Here is a 23,174-nt window from a genome sequence, read left to right on the forward strand (position 1 = left end):
ATGTAAAACTGCCATCTATTTCAGGGTTTAACGAAACTAATCTGTTTGTTTTTAACGGTCTTCTTTCCATTTTAATAATTTAACTATAAATAAAACTATACTCACAGAAACATACTATTTTTCGTTTACTTTTTTATTAACTCGTTTGTAGAAACTTACCTGAAAAAAAAAAAAATAGATAAAATATTTTAAATAAGAATTTACATTAAAAATTAAAAAAAAAAAAAAATATTTAAAAGTAAAATGCACAGACTTGTTCTAAGAGTTTTGAAAAAATAATTCAAAAATATAGTTGGAATTGTTAGCAAAAACCTAAAACCAATATTAATAGAAAAAAATTAACAATTAATTAACAATCAAATTTTTTCAAAAATCCAAAAATGTATTTTTTTGAAAGTTTGAGGTTTGATTGGTATAAAGGTAATATACACGGCTGTTCTAATATTCGTTCGAATTAGAAAACGGAAACGAAAATTTAATCCGTACTGATTGAAAACAGTTGTTCGGATTTCCATTCGACGTTTTTGTTGAAAAATATTGTTTTCCAGTAGTAAAATGTTACCCGGATTGAAAACGGCAAAATTTTGTCGGATTGTAGGTTCGTTCGTTTTTCGAAACATCTATGAATCCGCACAATGTCTTCGAATACAGCTAAAATTCGAAAACGGGAGAAAATAGAATTCGAATGGAAATCAGAACAGCCGTGATAAATGCGTTTGTATACCAAAATTACCTACTTAAAATTGAACAATTCATTTGGGAGGCAATCATAAAAAAAAAAACGGTTCTATAGAAAAAAAAAACTTTTCTCATTAAAAGATAAAGATAGACCTCAAGTGCTTCAATATATTTGAAATGTTGACATTGACGTACGGTATGTGTTTTTTTAGAAAAAAAATGTTTATAAGTCGTACTAGTTCTTCTTATTCACACAAAAAGAATTTATTGACGAAGCTTTCACTGGGCTCTAAACAACAAATACAAATTGGATAATTAACCCTTTCGAACCCAAGCTATGAAAATCAATTTTTAAAAATGTTTTTTTGTTCAGTATTATCGTGTTAAAACATCTCAACTAAGAAATATGAATAGCAAAAAATTATTTTCCAAAATAATAAATAGCAAAACTAATGTGTTACTCTCATGTTACATGTAAGTAACATGCACTGCCTATGACCACCAAAAAAAGTCGGACAACTGAGAAAATAATTTTTTATAGAACAATAATGTATGCTTCTTCTTCTAAGCCAAAAAATAAAACACTTTCTGGATTAAAATTTTTTATATTTTTTTTTTTTCAAAATTATGACCGTATATATAAAAAAAATGTGAATTTCAGTCTCTTTTTCGATAAAAAAAATTAAAAAGTACGATATTTGACTAACTTTTTGTCCTAATGCAGTAACTAGGCATTATTATCTTTCAATTAAGCCATCGAAACCTAAAAAATTTTTTAATGGAATATTTTTTACGAAATTTAAATATATGTTACATGAGGTTAACACTGGGTCAGAAAGGGGAACGCTCACCCACCAAATATGTTTTCTTAGACCCAAGTGAAAAATATTTACATAGTTTAAAAATATAGCTCTCAACTAGAAGCGATGAACACAGGTAATCTTAAGACTAATTTCCAAAATCGGTCACTTGTTTAAGTCCTATTTACTCTACTGTGAAGTTCGTTCAAGAATTTCCTAGTTAGCTACTTTCTAAGTGGTATTAATTGAAAACTTCTTTACACACAGAATAGTACGACTATTTTTGAAATACGATTCTAAATTTTGTTCAAGCCTTTTTTTTTGCAAACAAAAAAATCATTGAACTTGCTTTTCTAATAACAAAAAATCTTGTAGAATATTTAAACATTTGACGTAATATGAGACGAATTGTTCCAAAGATGTGGTCTCAACGCTATGACGCAAATTATAAACAAACAAAAATATTTAAATTCTAAAATAAAAAACAAATAAGATATTCTAAAAAATGCACATCATAACCGCAACTTTCGTCATCAAGATATTTTACGATATTTTGGGTTCATTACCATTTTTTTCGAATTTCTAGTTTTTTTTATATAAATAAAATGAAATTCTCAAAAGATTCATAGTTAACTTTGAAGTGTTAAGTTCTTACGACCATAAACAAAAATGCGTTCCTTTGTGATTTTGTTAATATTTGCTGTCTTGGTGGCAGCTATTTTTGCCAAGGAAGAAGAAATTAAATCGGAAATTTCAAAGAGAGTCCGAAGACAGCAGCAAGGAGGAATAGAAGGTGCATTAGGACAAGTTTTAATGCATGGAGTTCAAACAGCTTCAAGTCTTGTTGGTGGTTTAGGTGGACTAGGAGTTGGACAAGGCGGCCAAGGACAAAGAGGTCAAGGTCAGGGAGGTGGTTTCGGTCAAGGCGGTGGTTTATTCGGTCGTTAAATCATTAAAATTTTGTAATGCAACAAAAAAATGTCCACTTGGATTTGATAAATAAAAAATCAATTGTTTAATTTGAGCTTTGTGTGATTTTATTGAGCAAAAAAAAAGAAAAAGATTGTTTCAAAACATTAAAGAAAGTTTATAATGTTCATGTGTTCCACCATAATTTCCAAAATATTTTTCGTAATTTGACAAATGAGCTTTCATTGGAAGCGTCTTGTTTTTCCGCTAATTATAAGCTATACACATAGAACATTAAAGTTGTTGAAATATAAAAATGAAGGGAAGACATAAGTCAAATTAATTCTTAATTTTTTTGTAAAATTATGCAATTGACAAATTTTTATACAAAATTAATTTATTAAATTGGTAATTTTAATTAACACACTCCACAAACGAAGTTAATCTAAAATAGAAACACAGTATAAATTTTGTTTTTCATTAACCAGCTTATTCTGGAAAGATAATGGAAAACTTCCTTTCTTTTCGTAGAAATTTTACTTAATGATCAATATTTGTTTTTGACACCAAGTGACCTTTAGAAATCAACAAATTTGTCAGAAAATCTACATACAAGGAACCTACCATTTAATGAATCGATATTTACATTAAAAACCTCAATACACAAACACCGAATAAGTAAAATGCAATAGGTATGACTTCATAATCATTGAATTGAGTAGAGATAGCCTTGCTATTTATTCCTTGTAAATGTAATATGCTTTGCTTATGCCCAAAGGGAAATTAAAAACTGCATTTATTCAAAAGAGAAAAGAGAGCTTAACTTTTGACCTAAATACATACATATTGAAATTTTGCACATGAAATCAATTAAATTCTTAGAAAACGAAAAAAAAATAAAAAAACAAACAAATAAAACAAAACAAAACAAATATTCAAGTTTCTATCAAAAAGTCAAATAATTTTTGTTGCACAAATTCCAAAAATGAAAACAAAAAAGCCTCTTCAAATGCTTTTTTAATTCCAAAGTCAATTTGTGACATAAAATTCACTGCTCTACCCAAATATTTACCAATTGATTACTTGACCAAAAAACATGTGAGCTTAACTTTATGACTGCATTGGTATAGACTAGGTATACACAGAGTTTTACACTCTGTATCACTAGATTGATCTTTTAGTAATTTTTGTTTGTTTTACAATTACAAAATTAAAGTTTTTTTTTTAACTCGAAATAACTGATATGGAAGAATTAAAAGTGTTTTCTTAAAAGAATGTTGCAAATTTACAAAATATTTTATTAATTAAAAATTTACTTTTTTTATTCATTTATTTTTAAAAAGAATTTAGCCTTTAAGAAAGGATCTAGTAGTTTTTTTTTATTTCATGAAATGTAACTTAAGCTTTTCGCTTTGCTGTTTTATTTTTTTTTTTATGAACAAAATTTTATTAAAGCATTTCTGGGCTTAATTGTGTGATTCGTGGTGTAAAACTCTGTATGTTTTATGATCGAAATATAATCGATTTGGTCTTGTCCTAAATGTCTGAAATTCTTTGCATTCGAAATTCCTTTGGAAAACTAGAACTACACACTTGGGAAAAGTTCATGCCAGAGTAAAGAACACGTTATTGCAGATAAACATATGTATGTATAGTAGAGTTATATATCCACAACATCATCACGTATCTTTTTAATATATATTTTTTTTCATCTAAATCATATATTGTTTTAGAAATAGAGAAAAAATGTAGAACAATAGTAAAAATCAATTGGGAGGAATTTTTTTGATTAGAAGATTTTTTTTTTTTTCAATTGAATGATAGGAGATAAAACAAACATCTTTATGGGAAAATAATGATAAATCAAAAGAAAGACATTAATTGTCAATTTTTGGTTTAGTTTGGAAAATTAACAAAAAAAAATAAACGAAAACTGCTTGAAAATAGGTCAAGTTAAAAGAAAAACTAATAATTATTTTGTTTATAGTTTTGAAACGTCTTTTACCAAATGGCTTGCATTTTAAAATAAGTTTTTTTTTTATTTAAAAAACTTTTTGAGTAAGAAATTGAGCTTAATTGGTTTAAGCTCGATTTCTTACTTTATAGATAAACAACAACAATCCGCTATTTTGTAAAAAAAAATTAGGTTTCTATTTTGACTATTTCCTACGCTAAAGGTTTGAAAGAGCTGGCAATTATTTTTACTTGCGATATAGGTAAAAAAAAAGTTGAGATAGCATTTTTCCATAACATTACGATGGTAGAGAATGCCAAAAAAGTGGGTCCCGAAAGTCCGTCTATCAGTCTGTAAACGAAGCTACAGCCTAAACGGATGCACCGATTGACTTCAAATTTGGTATGTAGCACTTTTTTGAAGACTCTCCAGAGGGGTTTTTGGAATTAAGTTTTTTGGACCAAAAATAATGGTACTTGTCATATAACGATTTTAGTAAAGTTGAAATATCTCGAAAACGGCTCCAACGATTTTGTTTAAAAAATTCAAATGTTAGTTTTAAGATAAGGTCTATCTTCTAATGGAAAATTTTTTTTTTGAAAATCACGGTACCTGCCATAGAACCGTTTTTTTTCAAATCCGATTATCTCCGAAACTGCTTATTCGATTTCAACGAAACTTTTTGTGAAGAAGCATTTATATAATTTAAATATAAACCAAAAATAAAATTTCCAAAAAAATAATTTTTGGATTTTTAAAAAAAATTTGAAAATTTTTTTTTGAAAAATCAAATTTTCGAAAACGGGACATTGAATTTTTTTGAAATTTTGTTTTCAGATGTTGATTAGTGATTTCTACAAAATGGCATACCAATTTTATTTTAAAACTTTTTTTCCAAAAAATTATTTATAAAAAATTAGTTTTTAAAAAAACGGCTCTAACGATTTTGAAAATTTTTTTTCTAAAAATGCATGTTAATATATCAATCAAAACTACATACTTGTTTTGGAGGGCAATTTAATTTCAGATTTTATTTTATTTTTTTTTTTAAAACGAATTTTATTTTTTTTCCAAATTTCTATATAAAAAGTCTTAAAAATTTAAGCAACTTTAACTCTAAGAGCAAGTACGTGCGACCCCAGTCGTGCATTTTATTTTTTTATGAACAAAATTTTATTAAAGCATTTCTGGGCTTAATTGTGTGATTCGTAGTGTAAGACTCTGTATGTTTTATGATCGAAATATAATCGATTTGGTCTTGTCCTTAATGTCTGAAATTCTTTGCATTCGAAATTCCTTTGGAAAACTAGAACTACACACTTGGGAAAAGTTTTGACAACGAACAGTTATATCATGCCAGAGTAAAGAACACGTTATTGCAGATATACAAAAATGTACATTTATGTATAGTAGTACATCATCACACAACATCATCCACAACATCATCACGTATCTTTTTAATATATATTTTTTTTTTCATCTAAATCATATATTGTTTTAGAAATAGAGAAGAAATGTAGAACAATAGTAAAAATCAACTGGGAGGAATTTTTTTGATTAGAAGATTTTTTTTTTTTTAATTGAATGATAGGAGATAAAACAAACATCTTTATGGGAAAATAATGATAAATTAAAAGAAAGACATTAATTTTCAATTTTTGGTTTAGTTTGGAAAATTAACAAAAAAAAACAAAATAAACGAAAACTGCTTGAAAATAGGTCAAGTTAAAAGAAAAACTAATAATTATTTTGTTTATAGTTTTGAAACGTCTTTTACCAAATGGCTTGCATTTTAAAATACCTAAGTTTTTTTTTTATTTTAAAAACTTTGTGACTTTTTTTAGTAAGAAATTGAGCTTGATTAGTTTAAGCTCAATTTCTTATTTTTAAAATTAACAATTACAATCCGCCATTTTGTGAAAAAAAAGTAGGTTACTATTTTGACTACTTGCTACACTGAAGGATATTAGTATGCAGAGTTTGAAACAGCTAGCAACTTTTTTTTTATTCAAAACTAAGGCCAGAATCAGCTTTTCCTTAGAATATTCTTTAAAAAAAAAAGTTAGAAAATAATTAATTTGATATCAAAAAATGCGTGGATTATGCAAAATATAAAGAGTTTTTTTTTCTACAAAAAAGTTCTCAGCATCAAATTGCTGGCTTTAACCGTTTAGATGATATTCGTATCCAAACCAATGCCCACTGATTTCAATAGTTTTCTTATGACCCGTATGCACTGCGATTTGGATACGAATATCTTCTAAACGGTTAAAGCAATCAATTTGATGCCAAGCAATTTTTTGTAGAACGTTTAAGCCCCTACAAGAATTTTCAGTGTATTAGCAAATTTTGAAAAGTTAAAAATGTTTTTATAATTTTTCTTAACTTTGACCTCGAATATCTTTAGTATGGTTAGATTAATGAAAAAAGTTATCAAGAATTTTTTTGTGGAGCAATTTATTTCCTATAAGAATATGTCTTGCGCGTTTGATTATTATAATTTTTCAATTTTTTACAAAAAAAAAAAACAAAAAACGAATTTTTAAAGATTTTCTCGATTTTTTTAACTCAAATATCTATTAAACGGTCGGATAAACGAAAGAAGTTTAGAAAGGCCTTTTTTGTAGAGCGTTCAATTTCATACAAGAATATGTAAAGAAATTAATTAAAAAGTCAATTAATAAAAAATTAATTTTTTTTTTTAGTAGAAGCTTTTGATGTAAAAATGGAAAATTGCGAAGCGGAGGATCTTCCCATTAATATAAAGAGCTCATATTTGGTGTGTATATTCTAGAGGTGTCTAGCAATCGGAGTACAAAATCAAAAAAAGGATTTCGATTTTTTTGACCCATCATAAAGAACATAGCTTTCTACAAATGCCCTTTAAATTAAATGCTTATTTCAAACGTATAAAATCTTCTTTGTAAAGTCCGTTACCTTTAATTTTAAGGTGCATATGTCACTGCAATTTTTATAAATTTAATAATAAATTAACAATGCTTTACATAAGATGTTAAAACTATTTAATACCTTATACACAAATCAGGAACAAAAAATGAAATAAATGTGTCACACCCATTACAATGGAAATACCAACATGTTTCAATTTTCTTTGCGTTACTTTCTGGTACAATATTTCAATAGTCCAAAAATACTCGAAATTAAAGAAATTTACTTTTTAATTGGAATAAATAAAAACAGGACATTAGCCAAAAACTCATGTTTAGCGCTTTTAACCTTAAATGCGTAGTTGCATGACAAAACTGCCAGTCTTTCACCCGAAAGACCTTTGAATTTTAATAGCTGATAATGTCACCTTTAATTTGATCTCTATGAGATGCACAATGCACTTTACCACGCCAGTCGTGCCAGTATGCGGACGGGAAGATCTGTGGTTTTCTTAACTACTAATAGGCCTCTTTCATTTCGAATTTGAAATTTTTTTTAGCTCGATGAGTTGAGCGTTTCTGCGGTGGCCGCCCGGTCTATGAGAAACTCCTGTCGATTCACAGTTACTAAAAAAATTAATTTAAAAATTAGTCGATATTTTTTGTTAGTTCATTTTTTCACAAAAAAAAATTAATTTATTTCCTTATAATTCTTTTGTAAAAAATTCATTAATCTATTCGGAAAAAGGTTTTTGGCGGATTGAATTAAAGAAAAGTGACTACATCACTTGGAAAAAATACTCTTTCGAAAAAAAAAAACCTAGGTAAACAAATAATTTTTTGCAATTTTTTTATTTTTACACTGTTCAATATTGAAGATTGACATTGCATCAAAAACTTAACGCAAAAAGAATCAAAGTATAAACAAATAAAAGCAGAATAAACATAATAACTGAATTATGCATTGATTTTAGCCGAAGTTCAATGAACATAAAACAAAATTTCTACAGCTAAAATTTGCACATTTTGCGATTGAACAGTAACCGTGTTCTGAAAGCAAAAGCTTTAAGCTCTTTTTAAAAGCACAGTTTTTGAAAAAAAAAATGAAAAAAAAAAACAACTAAACAGAACACAAACAAATTAAGTTTACAAGTTTATTTTCAAAAAGTAAGAAAAATAAAACTGAAAAATAACCACTAACAAATTTTTTTTGGATTTACTTTTTATTCGATATGCAATATGTTTGAAATTCATTTATTATAAGTCAATACATTTCTGCCAAATTTTGAATTTATCAACCAACACCACAAAACTTTTGTAGGTTAATTTTTTTTTAAATTACCCTCTTACAAATGCAAAGAGAATACAAAAAAAAATAAAGTCGTTTGGACTTCCCATTCACTTGTTATAAGCGTTCAAACGAATATAATAAATAAGTACGCATACGCCACAGTGACCCTTTTTTAGTACGTTGTACAAAAAAACACAAAGAATATTTCTTAAAAAAACTAAGTGGCTTTCCGAATACCAGCAAATTCATGCGACTTAATTTAACCTTTAACTATTGTTAGACCTCTTAGAGAATCTGTGTCTAATCCAAGTTTTATAGTTAAATCAATTTTATTCTTTATTTCTACTCGGTCACACTTAAGAGGTGTTTGTTGAATACAAATTGATAATAAAGAACGCTTCTATGCATCCGTATAACACAATAAAAAAACAAACACAAAACAAATAATAATAAAAAAAAAAAACACCTCGAAAACAAATAAAATCAACTATATGCGACAGCAAAGACAGGGAGCCATCGAGATAGAAAAAGAGGAGGGAGAGTCTAACAATTAGCATTGTTTCGATTCGATATCCAATGTTGCACACGTTTTGAAATCAAGCTCTCTCGAGATACATAGAACAGTCGTGAATCGTGGGTTTCACAATAATTCGAAGGAAAATCGAGACGCACGGGATTTTATAGCCGTAGTGTCCTTAACCCGTTTTTCTTGCATTCATTTGTATATTGTAAGTGCTTGATGCTTGTTATTGTAGTGTTGTTGTTGTTGTTGTTGTAGGTATGCTGTTCAATTCGACTATGATTATTATTGAAGTGCTTAAAATAGATTACGGTATATGCGGTATAGTGGCGCTCATTCCCCAGTGCTTAGGTTTACCTCCTCCATTCATTCATTCATGCATACATACATATACATTTGAGAGGGTAAATAAGTTGAGGCGTAATTTATGCAAACAACTTGCATTGTCACGAGACAATAACCACATAATGTACTTTATATTCAACAGGAATTCTAATAAGTTGCCCTGCTGCTTTGGGAACTTGGGAGTCTTGAAGGGCGATAGCACCAAACGCTAGGGCGGACCGGGCGATGGCAGCGGGCGTGGGTGTGGACATTACGTTGTTGTTTGTACATATAGATGCGTAGGTATATATAGAGAAGTGCGAACGTGCAAAAAGGTTGACCAACCAACGAACCAATTGATATGTATCTTGAGAACTTGAGATAATGGCTTTTCTACCATTTGCATGTGGATGATTATGAAATTTATTTCATTTCACAAAATTGAATTCATTCAAACACACACACAAAATGTGTTTGTTTATCGGCCTACTTGTACATTGTTTTGTATAACAAAGGTCTTTGAATTATTTTTGTTTTTTTTTGTTAAGGTATTTTTTTTGTGGTTCGAGGACGATGAATGAATTTGCATACAATTTTACCACAAATACTGCATTAAAGGCTTTTTGAGTTGATGGTTTAAATTTGTGGGGAATTAAATTTGGAAGACTCTTAAGGTTTCTCGATTCTTTTGGCGGCTTTTTGGTGAATAATTTGCATCAATTGGATGTATTCCATCCGAGAAACAAGTGTTAGAAGTAGGTTATTATACAATGTTTAATGCGACATCAGGATATGAGTGGAACCCACAGCGTTTTTTTAAAGGTATTTCATCATTTCATTGCTTTTACGAGTTATATTTTAATAGATCTACACTCATTGGAAAAAGTATACCCACAGTGGGTATTTATTGGCTGATGCAACTAAAGATGAAATGAGATTATAACCATATTCGAGTTTAGATCTATTTCGGAGAAATGAGAATAATGCAAGTAGATGTCAATACATGGAAAAGACCAAACTTTATTTTCCCAAAAATTTAAAATGCAAATCTGAATAGCAAAATTTCTACGGAAAAGGTCTTAGAAGTCCAAATTTCAGGAGAAGGAATTAAAGAATTATAAAAATCAACGAAAACTCTCATGACCTATTCAAACCAAGAATAGAACAAAAGAGAAAACAACATTTTTTTTTCAGGAATTTTATCTATCTATTTATTTTGTGAAAATTGTTTTTCAACCTTAGGTATACATTTTTGTTTGTTCAAAAAATGATTTTTATGAATAAAAGTAATCGTTTCTTGTTGTTAACAGTATAAATGATTTCTCAGTAAAATACAGAGTTACAACAAACACACTGCTCTTTATCGCATATTAAAACTCTTGAAAGGGTTAATTTTTGTCATTATTAAGATACAAATAAATTGATAAATAATATCAAAGGATTAAACTTTAACTTTATTTTATGAGTACAAGGTTTAAACGTAACGTGTTCAGAAACGAAATAAGTAGTTCCTACGTAAGTCATTTCGTCAAAAAAACTAAAATTCTCAATTTTTAATTTTTTTTTTTCATTATTTTAATGAAAACTAATTTTTTAAATCTTTTTATATGAAATTAATTTTCTATAAAGAGTGTCATTAAAGTTTAAACCATTTTTAAGGTAGGCTTTGTTTTAAAGTAAAATAAAAAAAAAAAACTGAAAACAGAAGAGTGCTGCATATACATACTTTTATGTCAAGGAATCATAAAAACTCTTGAACGAATTTGTTCTATTTTTACTCCGGACCTGACGTCTATTAAAAAGACTAATAAGTATTCTATATTCATGATTCAAACTCCCTTAAAATAAGAAAGAAAAGTTTTCATACACAAATTTCCGATCTTTAAAATGAAATGTTTTTGAAGGGTTTCAATACAAACTCCTTATATGATTATTTATAGTGGCTAATTTTAGGGTTTTTTCGAGTAGTTTAACACGAATCTGAAGTTAATAATTTGTTGGCAAATATGAAAAAAAAACTGCGCCACTGAGTCATCGTAATTGAATCGTTAATTTTCAAAACAATATAAAGTCCATTTGCTCAAAATAAGTTTCTGACAACATATTTTTTGTATTTAACAAGTTTAACAACGGTCATATTAAATATTGCAATGAAACAGTGAAATTACGGCCAAAAAATACATTTGACGGAAAATAAATTTTCCAACCAAAACTATTAAATACAAATTGGTCAATAAAATCATCTATTTTATTACTTTAAGACCATTTTAAATAATTTTGGCCAAAACAAGCATGCATGATTTCTTGTGTATAAAAAGAAATTTTTGGAAAAAAAAAACTTGAAAATCTTTAGACCATTTTTTTTGAAAAAATATTTTGTTTAAACATACAAATTTTCTAATATTAAAAAAAAAAAAAAGTTGTTAGGTACCTATGTCATTTTTAAGAATATATTGACCAACACTTAAAAACAAGGTTTTAATAAAATTCATGAAACCGTTTTGATTGACTTTCTTGCAAAATAAATGCAAAGGCCTTTATTCATTTATCATTGTTAATGAGACTACTTCCATATAATTTGATTACTTTTCCCGCAAACAATCTTCTCTGAGCCCTCGATCTAAAAGTGAAAGGCATCCATTGACGTAAACGTAGAAAAAGCACCTCTTGACTTGTGGTTGAATATTTAAAGAAACTGTCATTCTATCAACCATAAATTAAAAAATTAAGGAATCCCCGTATGTCTAGTGTGACCGCAATTATACCTAAGGTACCGTCACTCGGCAAGTAATTACCAATTACACTGGTCTGCAAAATTTAACTTTTTTTTCTCCTTCAAATAATTTTTTGATATTATGAAAGATTAGACTTTCCTGAACCTAAATCTGGTTTCAGAAAAATTCTATCAGGTACCATTTTTGTAAAAATGATTTTTGAAAAATGTGGGTAGTTTCTAAAAAATCAACCTTTTAGATTTATTTGAACTCGTGCAAAATTAAAACTATTTGTAGCATTGAGCTCAAATTTGAAGGAATTATTCCTCGTAGTATGGCCTATTTGACACCAAATATGTCCTTTTACATTAATGTTTACTCATATTTTAAAATACTGGGGGGTCATTCCGTAATATTGAAAACGATAATCGAATCGATGATAATCGTTTTAAAGTTTGAGAATCTTTAAAGCTATTTTAAGTCAATTCTGATTCAATATTTCCTAAATAGTTTATATAAATAAAAGTTTTCGTATCCTTAGAAGTCGTATTAGTCTAGGTGATTTGGTAGTTGCCTCTTACTCGGGTATCCGAGGTTCGATGTTTATTAATTTATTCCAATCACCGATTAATTTGCAAACCCCCACTAACCAAAAAAAATATTAATGATTAATTTCTACGAATAACCATAATGTTAGAGTAAATTATTTTAATAGGTGTAACAAAACACTTTATGTATTTTCCAGAATTATATTCAATGTATGTAAGTTTTGACTTTTGGGTCATTAAAATATTCATATTGATCCAAAATTCATTTTTGAAAATGAAAATTTTCAAAAATTATATAGGTAAGAAGGCAACTTAGAGACAAATCAAATCCTTTGTCTCTTCCAACGCATATGCAAGTGTACATGACCATTTTGATAATAATTCTCACAGATTTTTTCAAAACTTTCGCCTATCCAAAGAAGCGTTCGTTTTAGTATTAGAAACTATTAATTTAAACAACGGCCGCCGTTCAACATACATTCCGGCTATTTATTGTATTAAAAAACGAATAGTTTTTCGATACACATATTAAAATAATTTACTCTAACATTATGGTTATTTGTAGAAATTAATCATTTATATTTTTTTTTTGTGGAGTTTGCAAATTAATCGGCGATTGAAATAAATTAACAAACACTTTCAAAAAATCAAATATTGCATCCAAAAACGAATAAATTCTCCAAAAACGAGACTTTTTTAGCTATCGTTTATTTATTGACGATTATTGAGAAAATAAAAAAAAACAATTTCAATTTCGGGAATCGAACCTCGGACACCCGAGTAAGAGGCAACTACTAAACCACCTAGACTAATACGACTTCTAAGGATACGAAAACTTTTATTTATATAAACTATTTAGGAAATATTGAATCAGAATTGACTTAAAATAGCTTTAAGGATTCTCAAACTGTAAAACGATTATCATCGATTCGATTATCGTTTTCAAAATTACGGAATGACCTAGCTGATTTATAAAAAAAGCAGAAATATCGAAATCCTTTACTTTTTAGTAAATCCAACATGAACAAAAACACCTTCATTAAGGAAAATGTAAAATATCACCGCCCATTATATTTAAAAAGTCAAATATGTAAAGAAAACCATAATAAAATACTTTAAACAAAATTTTTACGTGTTTTGTAATTTTATATACTATTTATATATTTAGAAATATCTTATTTGTAATAAACCATTCGATAAACTGCCCTGTAAAGCTTCAGATTTGTTTTTCCTAGAAACAAAAGTATACTTTTCTTATAGTTTTTGATGCGCTGAGTTAGAATCCGAAGTCTATCACGTTTATGATAAGACATGCCAAACCTACTAAACTTACTTAAATTAAGATATCTCGGAGAAGAAAAGAGATATTGAGAAGATTGAAACTGAATTTGAATTGAAAAATATTACATTATGCCAAAATATTTCTTCGAAAACAGCAAAAAAATGGGTTTTTGAGATTTTCTAACGGAAATATCTAAAATCCTTTAGAAAAGTATAGTTTTATTTAAAGGAGGATTTCCTTGCAGACCAGTGTTACCAGTTAAACTTTCTGCAGGAAGAAGCAGTTACAAGATAAGGAAGTAAAACATTTTTGTACTAGTTAACAATATGTACTTATCAACGGGTAACAGAAGTTATATAGGTTTGACACATTGTCAATGGTTTTGAAATAGCTGATTTATTTTTAAATAGGTATTAGGCACGTTCAGGAAATATTAGGGACTAGATATTTAGGCAACTTCATTTTCTTAACGGAAATAAAGGTGAATTGACTAAATTTGTTTGGATGTTTCATCATTGTCAAATATCGAAATTTACTTAAGATTTTTACAGATCGCATGGGTCAGACACTAAATTTCACTATTCTTTAATATACAAATAATATTAATTAAAACCTATAAAGCACTTTTTATTCGTTTTTTAAACAAATAGATTTAATTTTGCTAACGTAATTCATTTATTAAAAATAATCAGCTGTCATGTTGACAAAAAAAACTTTCCTAAATGTTTAGGTAAAATTTTCTTGCCTAACTTTCCAGTCAGCTTTCCAATAAAATTACCTAAAGAGCGAGAAATTACCTAAATATTTAGGCCCTAACGTTTCTGAACCTGCCCAATATAAATAATAATATTTGTCTAAATTTATCACTTACCTTCATCTTGGGACATAACACTTTCATCCGGCGATGGAAGATCAGATTGTTTTAATAATAAAGCTGCTCCAGAATTTCGACTTTCTTGCAATTTAGTAAAATATTCCACAGCATAGTTGACAACATCGCCTGGCTGTTCTATAAGATATGCTATAGAGAATTCTAATAGAACTTCTCTCAAAGCATCTGGTACTTGAATTCTTTGCTTTTGTGTCACAGACATTTTGTATATAATTCTGAAAAAAATAAATAAAATTAAATTTTTGAAAATCAATCAAATTTGATTAAAAAATGAATTTGTTTTCATCAAAATCAAAGTATATTTAAGCACAGTAAAATAATTTCACATTCAATTTTATTATTTCGTGGAAACAAAATTCAAAGGACACCATGTTAACAATTTTATGATGCATGTTTGATTTTAGTGTGTGTAACTAATATTTGAATTCTATGACTAAATTTAGTTTTCAATATAAATCATTCAAAAAGGACGTAGGTATTTAATGCCTCTAACTGCAAAACAAAAGCTCTTCTTTTGTATTAATCCCATTGATATATAGATTTAGCCTTGATTTTGAAAAATTAATGAATGCATGATGCACATCCTTTATTTTAATATATACATCAGCAGATGCATTGGAATTTTAGAAGAGAAATTTAATGAAAAATTCTAATAGAAAAAAACTTATTCGTGAGTTCGAAGTGCGATGAGTATTGTATTCATTCATCAGATATGGATGTAAAATTTCCATGAAAAGCTTTTGTTTTGATGAAAAACTACGAGTAGGTACATGTTGAATTCTATAACCAATGGTTTGCTTGCCCAAAGCTTTTAGAGTTATTTTTTTTTTTTTTTTCAGTAAATCTTTTCAAAATGATATATAAGAGTAGGTAGGTATACAAGTTCATATCTATTTCCATTGTTCGATTTTGTATGGAAAACTGGTACTGGACTTTTTTTTTATTCAAATTATAATCAAACTCTTAGATGTAAATGTTAATTAAAAACAGCCTCTCATATCCCTTGGTATTTTCAATCGAAAAATTGAAGTTTTTCAGATGGAAAATGGAGAATATAGACACGTTATCCTTCAGGAATAAAAGAAACACAATAAAATATTAAATTATGCACAAGAATTCTCAATCGATATGAGCGTCGCTAAGGCTCAACTACCGCTTAGCTTTACATAAATATATCCCTAATGCCCACTTTGGACAAGTCATCATGGACAACTCACCAAAGTACAATTTATATCACGGAACATTTTATCAAACAACTTTAAAAAAAAAATTAAAACAACGACCATCAAAAATTCTTTTTTTCAAAAGAAAAATATTAAAATAAAAGGAATTCAAAATAAATTTGTGGCAATCGAACCTTATTCAAAGGGCTGCCCATGATGAATTGTCCTATGATGAAATGTCAGCTTATACAAATTGCTCATGAAGCTGTCTTAAATCGTGTTATCCTTAGTCGTCTGCAAATCTTAGTTCAATTATTGACCCGAACTAACAAATTAAAAAAAAAAAAAACAAGCCGAAACAGAAAAAGGATTATTTCTTCCAATCAAGACAGTAAAGAACACGAAAAATGTGATGGGATTTGTTATAGGTAACGTAAGATATCACAAATCGGAGAATTGCATTTAATCTCCTGGCACTCCCCAGAAGAAGAGAAAGGAAAAAGGATAAGGAATTAAGCTTTACAAAAAGATAGGAAAAATTGGAAAGGAATTTGTGAGATACCATTCATTTCCAAAATAAAAGCAAAAATCATCTTTAGATTAAATCAAATACAATCTCAGATAGACACAAACACACTGTGTCGATGTAGGATTTTGGTTCTAATTCTTTCTGTGTTGTAAGCAAGTAAATTAATGCGGATTATCATTCAACAACGATTTCGGTAGCTATCAATCACTTTTTCACCTGGTGTTAATCAATTTCAAAAAGGTATTTCACAATATCAACAAACGGATATTTATTTGATTGTATTTGCGAATTAGGAGATGTGAGAATAGAATGTTACGTTTTGTATTACCCTCTTTAAACTTGTAGTCTTAAGAGGATTCTATAAACGTGCATCTCGTAACCAATTTAAGGAATATTTAGGTGACATTATACAAAATTCGAAACCTGATATAGTTGAAGAATACAAAGGTCATACAGTATGACAAAAACAAAACTTATATCCGTGTAAACAAATCTTATATGAAAATAAGTTTAGGTATATTTTTGAACATAGGATAGGAGAAAAAAAAAGGGATTTAAATATATTTGGGAGATTGAATAGTAAACAACTAATTCTATTGTTTGGTCAGTGATAGATGATTTATCAGTTTTTAAATTAACAGGACACTGTGACGTATGCGTAACATTTTCTTGTTTTATTCGTTCCAAGGTTGTTTCAAAATGCTAAACTATGAAATTTTCAATTGTAATAGCTTTTGCTTATTAAAATTAAATTCTGCGCTTACAATTTTCATTTTTATTAATATCCTTGGCTCGCTCAAAATATAGAAAGAAATTTGGACTTTTAGAGATTTTTGAAATACATATACGTTTTACTTGCGATATAGGTACTATAGGGCAAGTTTAGGATTCGTAAAAAAATCGAACTGGAGATAACAATTTTACATGACATTACGATGATGGAGAATGCCAAAAAAGTGGGTCCGGCAATTCTGTCTGTCTGTCCGTCTGTGTGTACCTCGAGCTACAGCCTAAACTAATCTAGCGATTTCCTTCAAACTTGGTAGTTTTGTGTAATTCCCTAGAGGACAAATTAAATTTTTTTTTTTACGACCAAAACTAACGGTACCTGTCATATAACGGAAAAGAAAAGTTAATTTTTTTCAAAAACGGCTCTAACGATTTTGATTAAAATTTTTGTGTGTAGTGAAGCACATAAAAGCTTCCTTTGAAAATAAAAAAAAATATTTTTTGTACCGTTATTAACGGTACCTGCCATATGAATATGATTTATGAATTTCTCGTAAACGACAAAACAGATTTTGACCAAAATTTTTATACAGAAACGTTTAAATATTCAATTTAATTCAAAAAAAATTTAAATTTTTCAAAAAACACATTTTTAAAAAATATTTCAAAATTTTTTTTTGAAAAATTTTTAAATTCCGTTTTTATGTGTAAATTAATTATTTCTTTAAAATGGCATTCCAACTTTTATTTTAAAAAATGTTAGAAAATTTTTATATATAAAAAATTATTTTTTTAAAAAACGGCTCTAACGATTTTCGAAAAATTTTTTCTAAAAATTCCTTTTTATACAAGAAATAAAATGGCATGCTTAGTTTTTTGTTAAAGATCATTTAAAATGGTATTTAATTATTTATAAAAACAGATTTTATTTTTTTTTGCACCACTTATGAAATTCCGTGAAAATATCAAATTTTAAATTTTCCTTATTTTAACATTAGAGTAACTTTTACCATAAGAGCAAGTACGTGCGACCCCAGTCATGCAATTTATTTTTAAACTGCGCCGCTGGATAAAAAAAATATATCAAATATTTTAAGGCTTTCTCGTGAAAGAAAAAAACTTTTAAGCTTATATTTGTTGAAACTAAACACTTAGTAAAAAAGCTGCGAAATAATAAGCGAAGAAAAAAAAATAATTTTTTCATATAAAATCGTTTTTTTTTTTTTCTCAACAACTTCAACCGATTTGAGCGAGCCAAAAACGAACGATATTATAATACTTTTTTTTACATATTATTAAACCATAGACCCTTATACAACTTTTGACCACTATTACATTGCAAAATTAGAGTACTTTTTGTCGGCCATACAAAAGTGACACACATTAACAAGCAGTCCAATTTTATGTCACTATTTCGACAATATTAGCTCGTGTTCCAAAACCACCCATTTCTTTTGAAAAATGCCTTCTTATGCAAAAAAATTAATACGGACTTCTTTGATTCTCTTTTTGTAGGTATGCTAAAAAGAACAACTGTGCCAAATTTTACTAACCAAGCATTATTTTAATAGGTGCTGAAAAATGTTATAATTCTTTTTAACCTCGGTTATATTGGGATATCTTTGGTTTCATTAGAATCAGCATCAGTATGAATTTTTGTAGTTTACTGCGCTAACGAACTCTCCAATTGTCTAGCAATAGTAACTATTTTAATTAAATTAGGTAATGTTTTCAACCATATATACAGTTGTTTACCTCGTTTTATTTGTTTTTTCAACCGACAAGTACTGTTTGCAATATGTTTTTAACTCAAGCGTTATCATTCTCTGAATTATAGTTTTTTTTTTTTCATAAAAATTTCGTCTAACAAAATAACAATGTTTACATATAAATCTTTTGATTTTTTTCTACAATCACTTTATTAGCTTACGGGTGATTGAGTTTTATGACTCCGTCTAACATCAATAAAAATAAATTGCACGTCTCGCAATATAAAAGTTAACTCAATGTAATAAAAAAAAAAAAAAAAAATCACACATACACACATATAATACATACATTACATAGAACATTGAAAATGAAAGCAGGATCAACCACAAATTGTCAGTTTAACTTAACACGTGTTTTTTTTTTTTTTGTGTGTGTCTCTCCAAAATGTGTTGTAACTGAATCACACTTTGTTACAAAAACCCATTAAGGACATAAATTTAAATCCATTGTTAACGAACGACAAGAAAAAAAAACACAAAAATTACATTTATAGAGAGAGAAAATGTAATATATTCACTCTAACAGAAAATGTAATTTTACTAACGAAATAAAAATCACATACATATGTATGTATGTGTATTTATTTATGTAGGTATTTTTTTAGAGACTTGAAGGTGATAAGTTATAACCACTTACAATAAATCCTAGAATTTGTCTCATTTATGGTCATTAATTTACATTAAATTATGTGGTAACCCGTTGTTAGTATTTTTTTTTGTTTTTTTTTTTTTTTGGGCTTAAATAACATGAGACAAAATTCCAGTGTCTAACAATTAGAAGGATTCTGACAACTTTCCAAGAAAAGATAAACTTCTTCAAGTAAAATGTTTGATTATTTTCTCTATAAAATTTATTTTAAACATTAAATTTTTAATATTTTCAGCTGACCTTATAAAATTCCATTTCACCCGCCAAACCTTCTTTTTATTTTTGTTTGACATTCAAAATGAAGACTTAATACAGTCATGCATAAGTAATAGTCCTTTGATTTAAATAAACAAAAACAAAAAAAAATATATGTATATCGTCTGTCGGGATATTCTCTACTAAACCTCTCTACTCTCCAATTTCCTCTTTTACAACAAAATTGTAACTCAAAGACTAATGATGAAGACATAACCAAAGGCGTTTATGAAGCTATTCTCTATGCTTTTCGATCCAAGGCTATAACGCGAACACAGAGAGGCAAGGCGAACACATTTTATTTGAAACCCTTGAGGAGTAAATTATTATATACACATAAAAGGGAAATGAGCAGCAAATGAAAATATAATAAATTATGTCACACATCCTTTGCTTTAAAGAGTGTCCTGAAATGAATGGAGAGAGTTTTCTCTTTGAGAAAAAGCTAAGTTAATACCAGTGAGTTGGTACCAACACCATCTGGAATATAGACAAAGTTTTTTTATTTTATTTTTGTTGTTTGTTTTTATGTGTATACTTGTTGGACAGGACACTCTACATTTAGTCACGAAAGATCTAGGATAACGACTTGATTGATATTCATGGATGAAAAAAAAAACAACTTTGGAGTCAGTTGAGTGATTTTATTTTACACAGACACCATCACTTTATGTCTTTTAAAAAAGTTTTCCAAACAATAATGACACTTCAAAATGTTGCGATGTTTTCATTTTATTGTTATTTAAGTTTAGACTTTATTTTTTGTATAACCGCCTCCCTCATAAAGTTAATCTTTGGGAACATCCATTGATTGAATCAAACTGTTGATTTTATTGTTTTGATAGAATCTTAAACAATTATGGGCACATTTGGAAAATAGATAAAATTGAGGAATAAAAAAGAGATGAAATGTGCAAGGTTTTTGAAGAGCAACCATTTAAGAAAAATCAATATTTTTGACTTTATGTAATTTTTTAAGAAGTTTTTATGTTACATATGTTACAGCGAGTTAAAAAAAATTGTAATTTCAAGAAAAACTTTTATTGCTTTTCCACAACTAATTGGAAAATACAGATGAGTTTACAATAAAATGAAACTATTAACATTATTTGATTTCTTTTTTACCAGAAGTATTAAAATAAGAAAAAAGCAATCGAAATTAATATCCTTATAAATTATAATTTGTGTTTAGAGCTTTATGGACCTAGGAGTTCATATTACCTCTAATCTTGATTTCAGCGAACATAATATGCACTAATGTGATTGTCAACAACAGGCATCGGGTTAAAGGATTTAGGATAACACTGGCCAACAATTTTCAACTTTTTAAAATTTTCCAGAAAGATTTATATCTAATTTTATAGATTAATTAGCAGCTCTAGTTGTTGAAATATTTAATTTTTTCATATTTGGGGGAATATTCATACTAATTTTGAAATTTTCCAAAAAAAATTATATTAAATTTAATGTATTTAGGGTCAGTAAACCTAAAAATCACATGCATTTATTTCTAGGAGCTCTATTTTTTTAAATATTTAAGCTTACCATATTTTGGGGATAATATCGTACTTATTTCATGATTATTTTAACTGTTTGTTAACATTTTCCAGAAATTTTTTTGTCGAACCTAATGCATTTGGATTTACTAAGCCTAAAAATCACACTGGTTGCTTTCTAGGAGCTCTATTTTTTTTTTTAGATATTTTCATTTTTCACATTTTGCGGGTAGTTTCATACTATTTTTTTTAGATTTTATTATTACAAGCGTTTTTAAAGTTTTGCTGGAAGAATTTATTTCGAATGTAATGTATTTCGGTTCAGTAAGTAAAATAAAAATACAAAATTTTTTTTTTTTTAATAAAAAAAAATTTAACAAAAAAAAAAATTTTATGAATTTCTATGCAATTTCATGTATCGCTAATTTAAAAACTAGAGCTGTTAGAAAAAAAACTAATGTTGTTTTCGGAATCAGCACCCTAATAATAAACAACGGTCTGGAAAATTTTTGTGTGTTGGGCAGTGTAATTATTCAACAATTAATCACGATGGTGCACATTACATCCGATATGTAGTTCAATTTTGTATGGTCTACAAACTTGTAGCTGAGCAAATTTTACTTATTAATAGCTTTATTAAGTTGTATCACTCACCGTTTAGAAATTAAAACATTTCAAATTTTCTCAATTTCAAATTTAAAAATTTTGCTAAAAGTTTGTCAAACATATTTTAATCAAAATAATGGATATAATTATTTTGCTTCTACTGAAAAAAGTTCGGAAATTTCGGGTTAGGTCTTTGGAAGCTGCAAACTTGATTTTAAGCTACTGGGTATTTATACTAACAACATACAAAAATAAAATGCACGACTGGGTCGCATGAACTTGCTCTTAGAGTTAAAGTTGCTTAAATTTTTAGACTTTTTATATAAACTCCTGCTCAAAATTAACGCACACTTTTTTCTTCTTAAGTTATATTAATGCATCTTATTTAAAATGGCTTTAAAATTGAGGCTATGAGAGCAATAGTGGCGTAACCGGTTTTTTTTCAAAAATGAGTTTTTCATAAAAACTTGGTCTCTTAATATATCTACTTTATTACAAAAATAGATTTATGCAGCTTGATACACTCAGAACAAGATGGCACTCAAAAAAGTGTTGTTTTGAAAAACCCTGTATCTTAAATCACTCGTAGCTCAAAACTTCCTTTTTGTGGCTTACGCCACTATTGTTCTCATAGCCTCAATTATTTGTTGTATTTTTTTGTGTTTGCCTATTCTTTAGCAAGTCAGAAAAATGCTAAACTGCAACAGTATTATCAACCAAAAAAAAAGATGAACCAAATTTAGCAGTTCAAGGTCTGAAAACTGATATTAAAATAATTTTTGTTTTTTAAGAAAAAATATTTTTAAAAATGGAAGCGCTTGACAGTGCTTTCCAATAATTTTACTCCTCTAGCGGATATGATAATTTGAAGTCGTCTATTCATTCCACGAATTAAGTTTTGAAGGTTTTGTTGTAACTTTTCTTTTACTGCAGTTTTCTGTTGATCAAGTATGCTTGGAGGTTGGAGGTGGATTTCGCCCGCAAATGCATTTTTTCAACATTTCCTAGACATGTTCTATTGAATTTAAATCCGGATATCTGTGTGGTCAATTCAAAGGTGGCATATTTTAATCGTGAAGATATTCTCAAACCACTCTAGCATGCATTATCGTGCATCAGACTGAACTGTGGACGAAATCATGCTGTTCGAGGATATCAGTCAAGTATCTTTGGGTACT

The 23,174-nt window shown here is 28.0% G+C and overlaps 1 protein-coding gene across 4 annotated transcripts in view; it reads right to left on the reverse strand.

The window, feature by feature from the left end:
* The window catches only part of LOC129906818 (cAMP-dependent protein kinase type II regulatory subunit), a 173,936-nt gene that overhangs the window by 56,947 nt on the left and 93,815 nt on the right, over positions 1-23,174 (reverse strand). For all 4 annotated transcript variants that reach the window (XM_055982751.1, XM_055982750.1, XM_055982753.1 and 1 more), the window contains one exon: positions 14,780-15,015. In XM_055982751.1, the coding sequence (XP_055838726.1) occupies positions 14,780-15,002 (223 nt within the window). In that variant the 5' untranslated portion in view covers positions 15,003-15,015. The remainder of the gene's footprint in view (positions 1-14,779; positions 15,016-23,174) is intronic.

Source organism: Episyrphus balteatus, chromosome 1 (assembly GCF_945859705.1).
Source record: "Episyrphus balteatus chromosome 1, idEpiBalt1.1, whole genome shotgun sequence".
In the NCBI taxonomy this organism is placed as follows: domain Eukaryota; kingdom Metazoa; phylum Arthropoda; class Insecta; order Diptera; family Syrphidae; genus Episyrphus; species Episyrphus balteatus.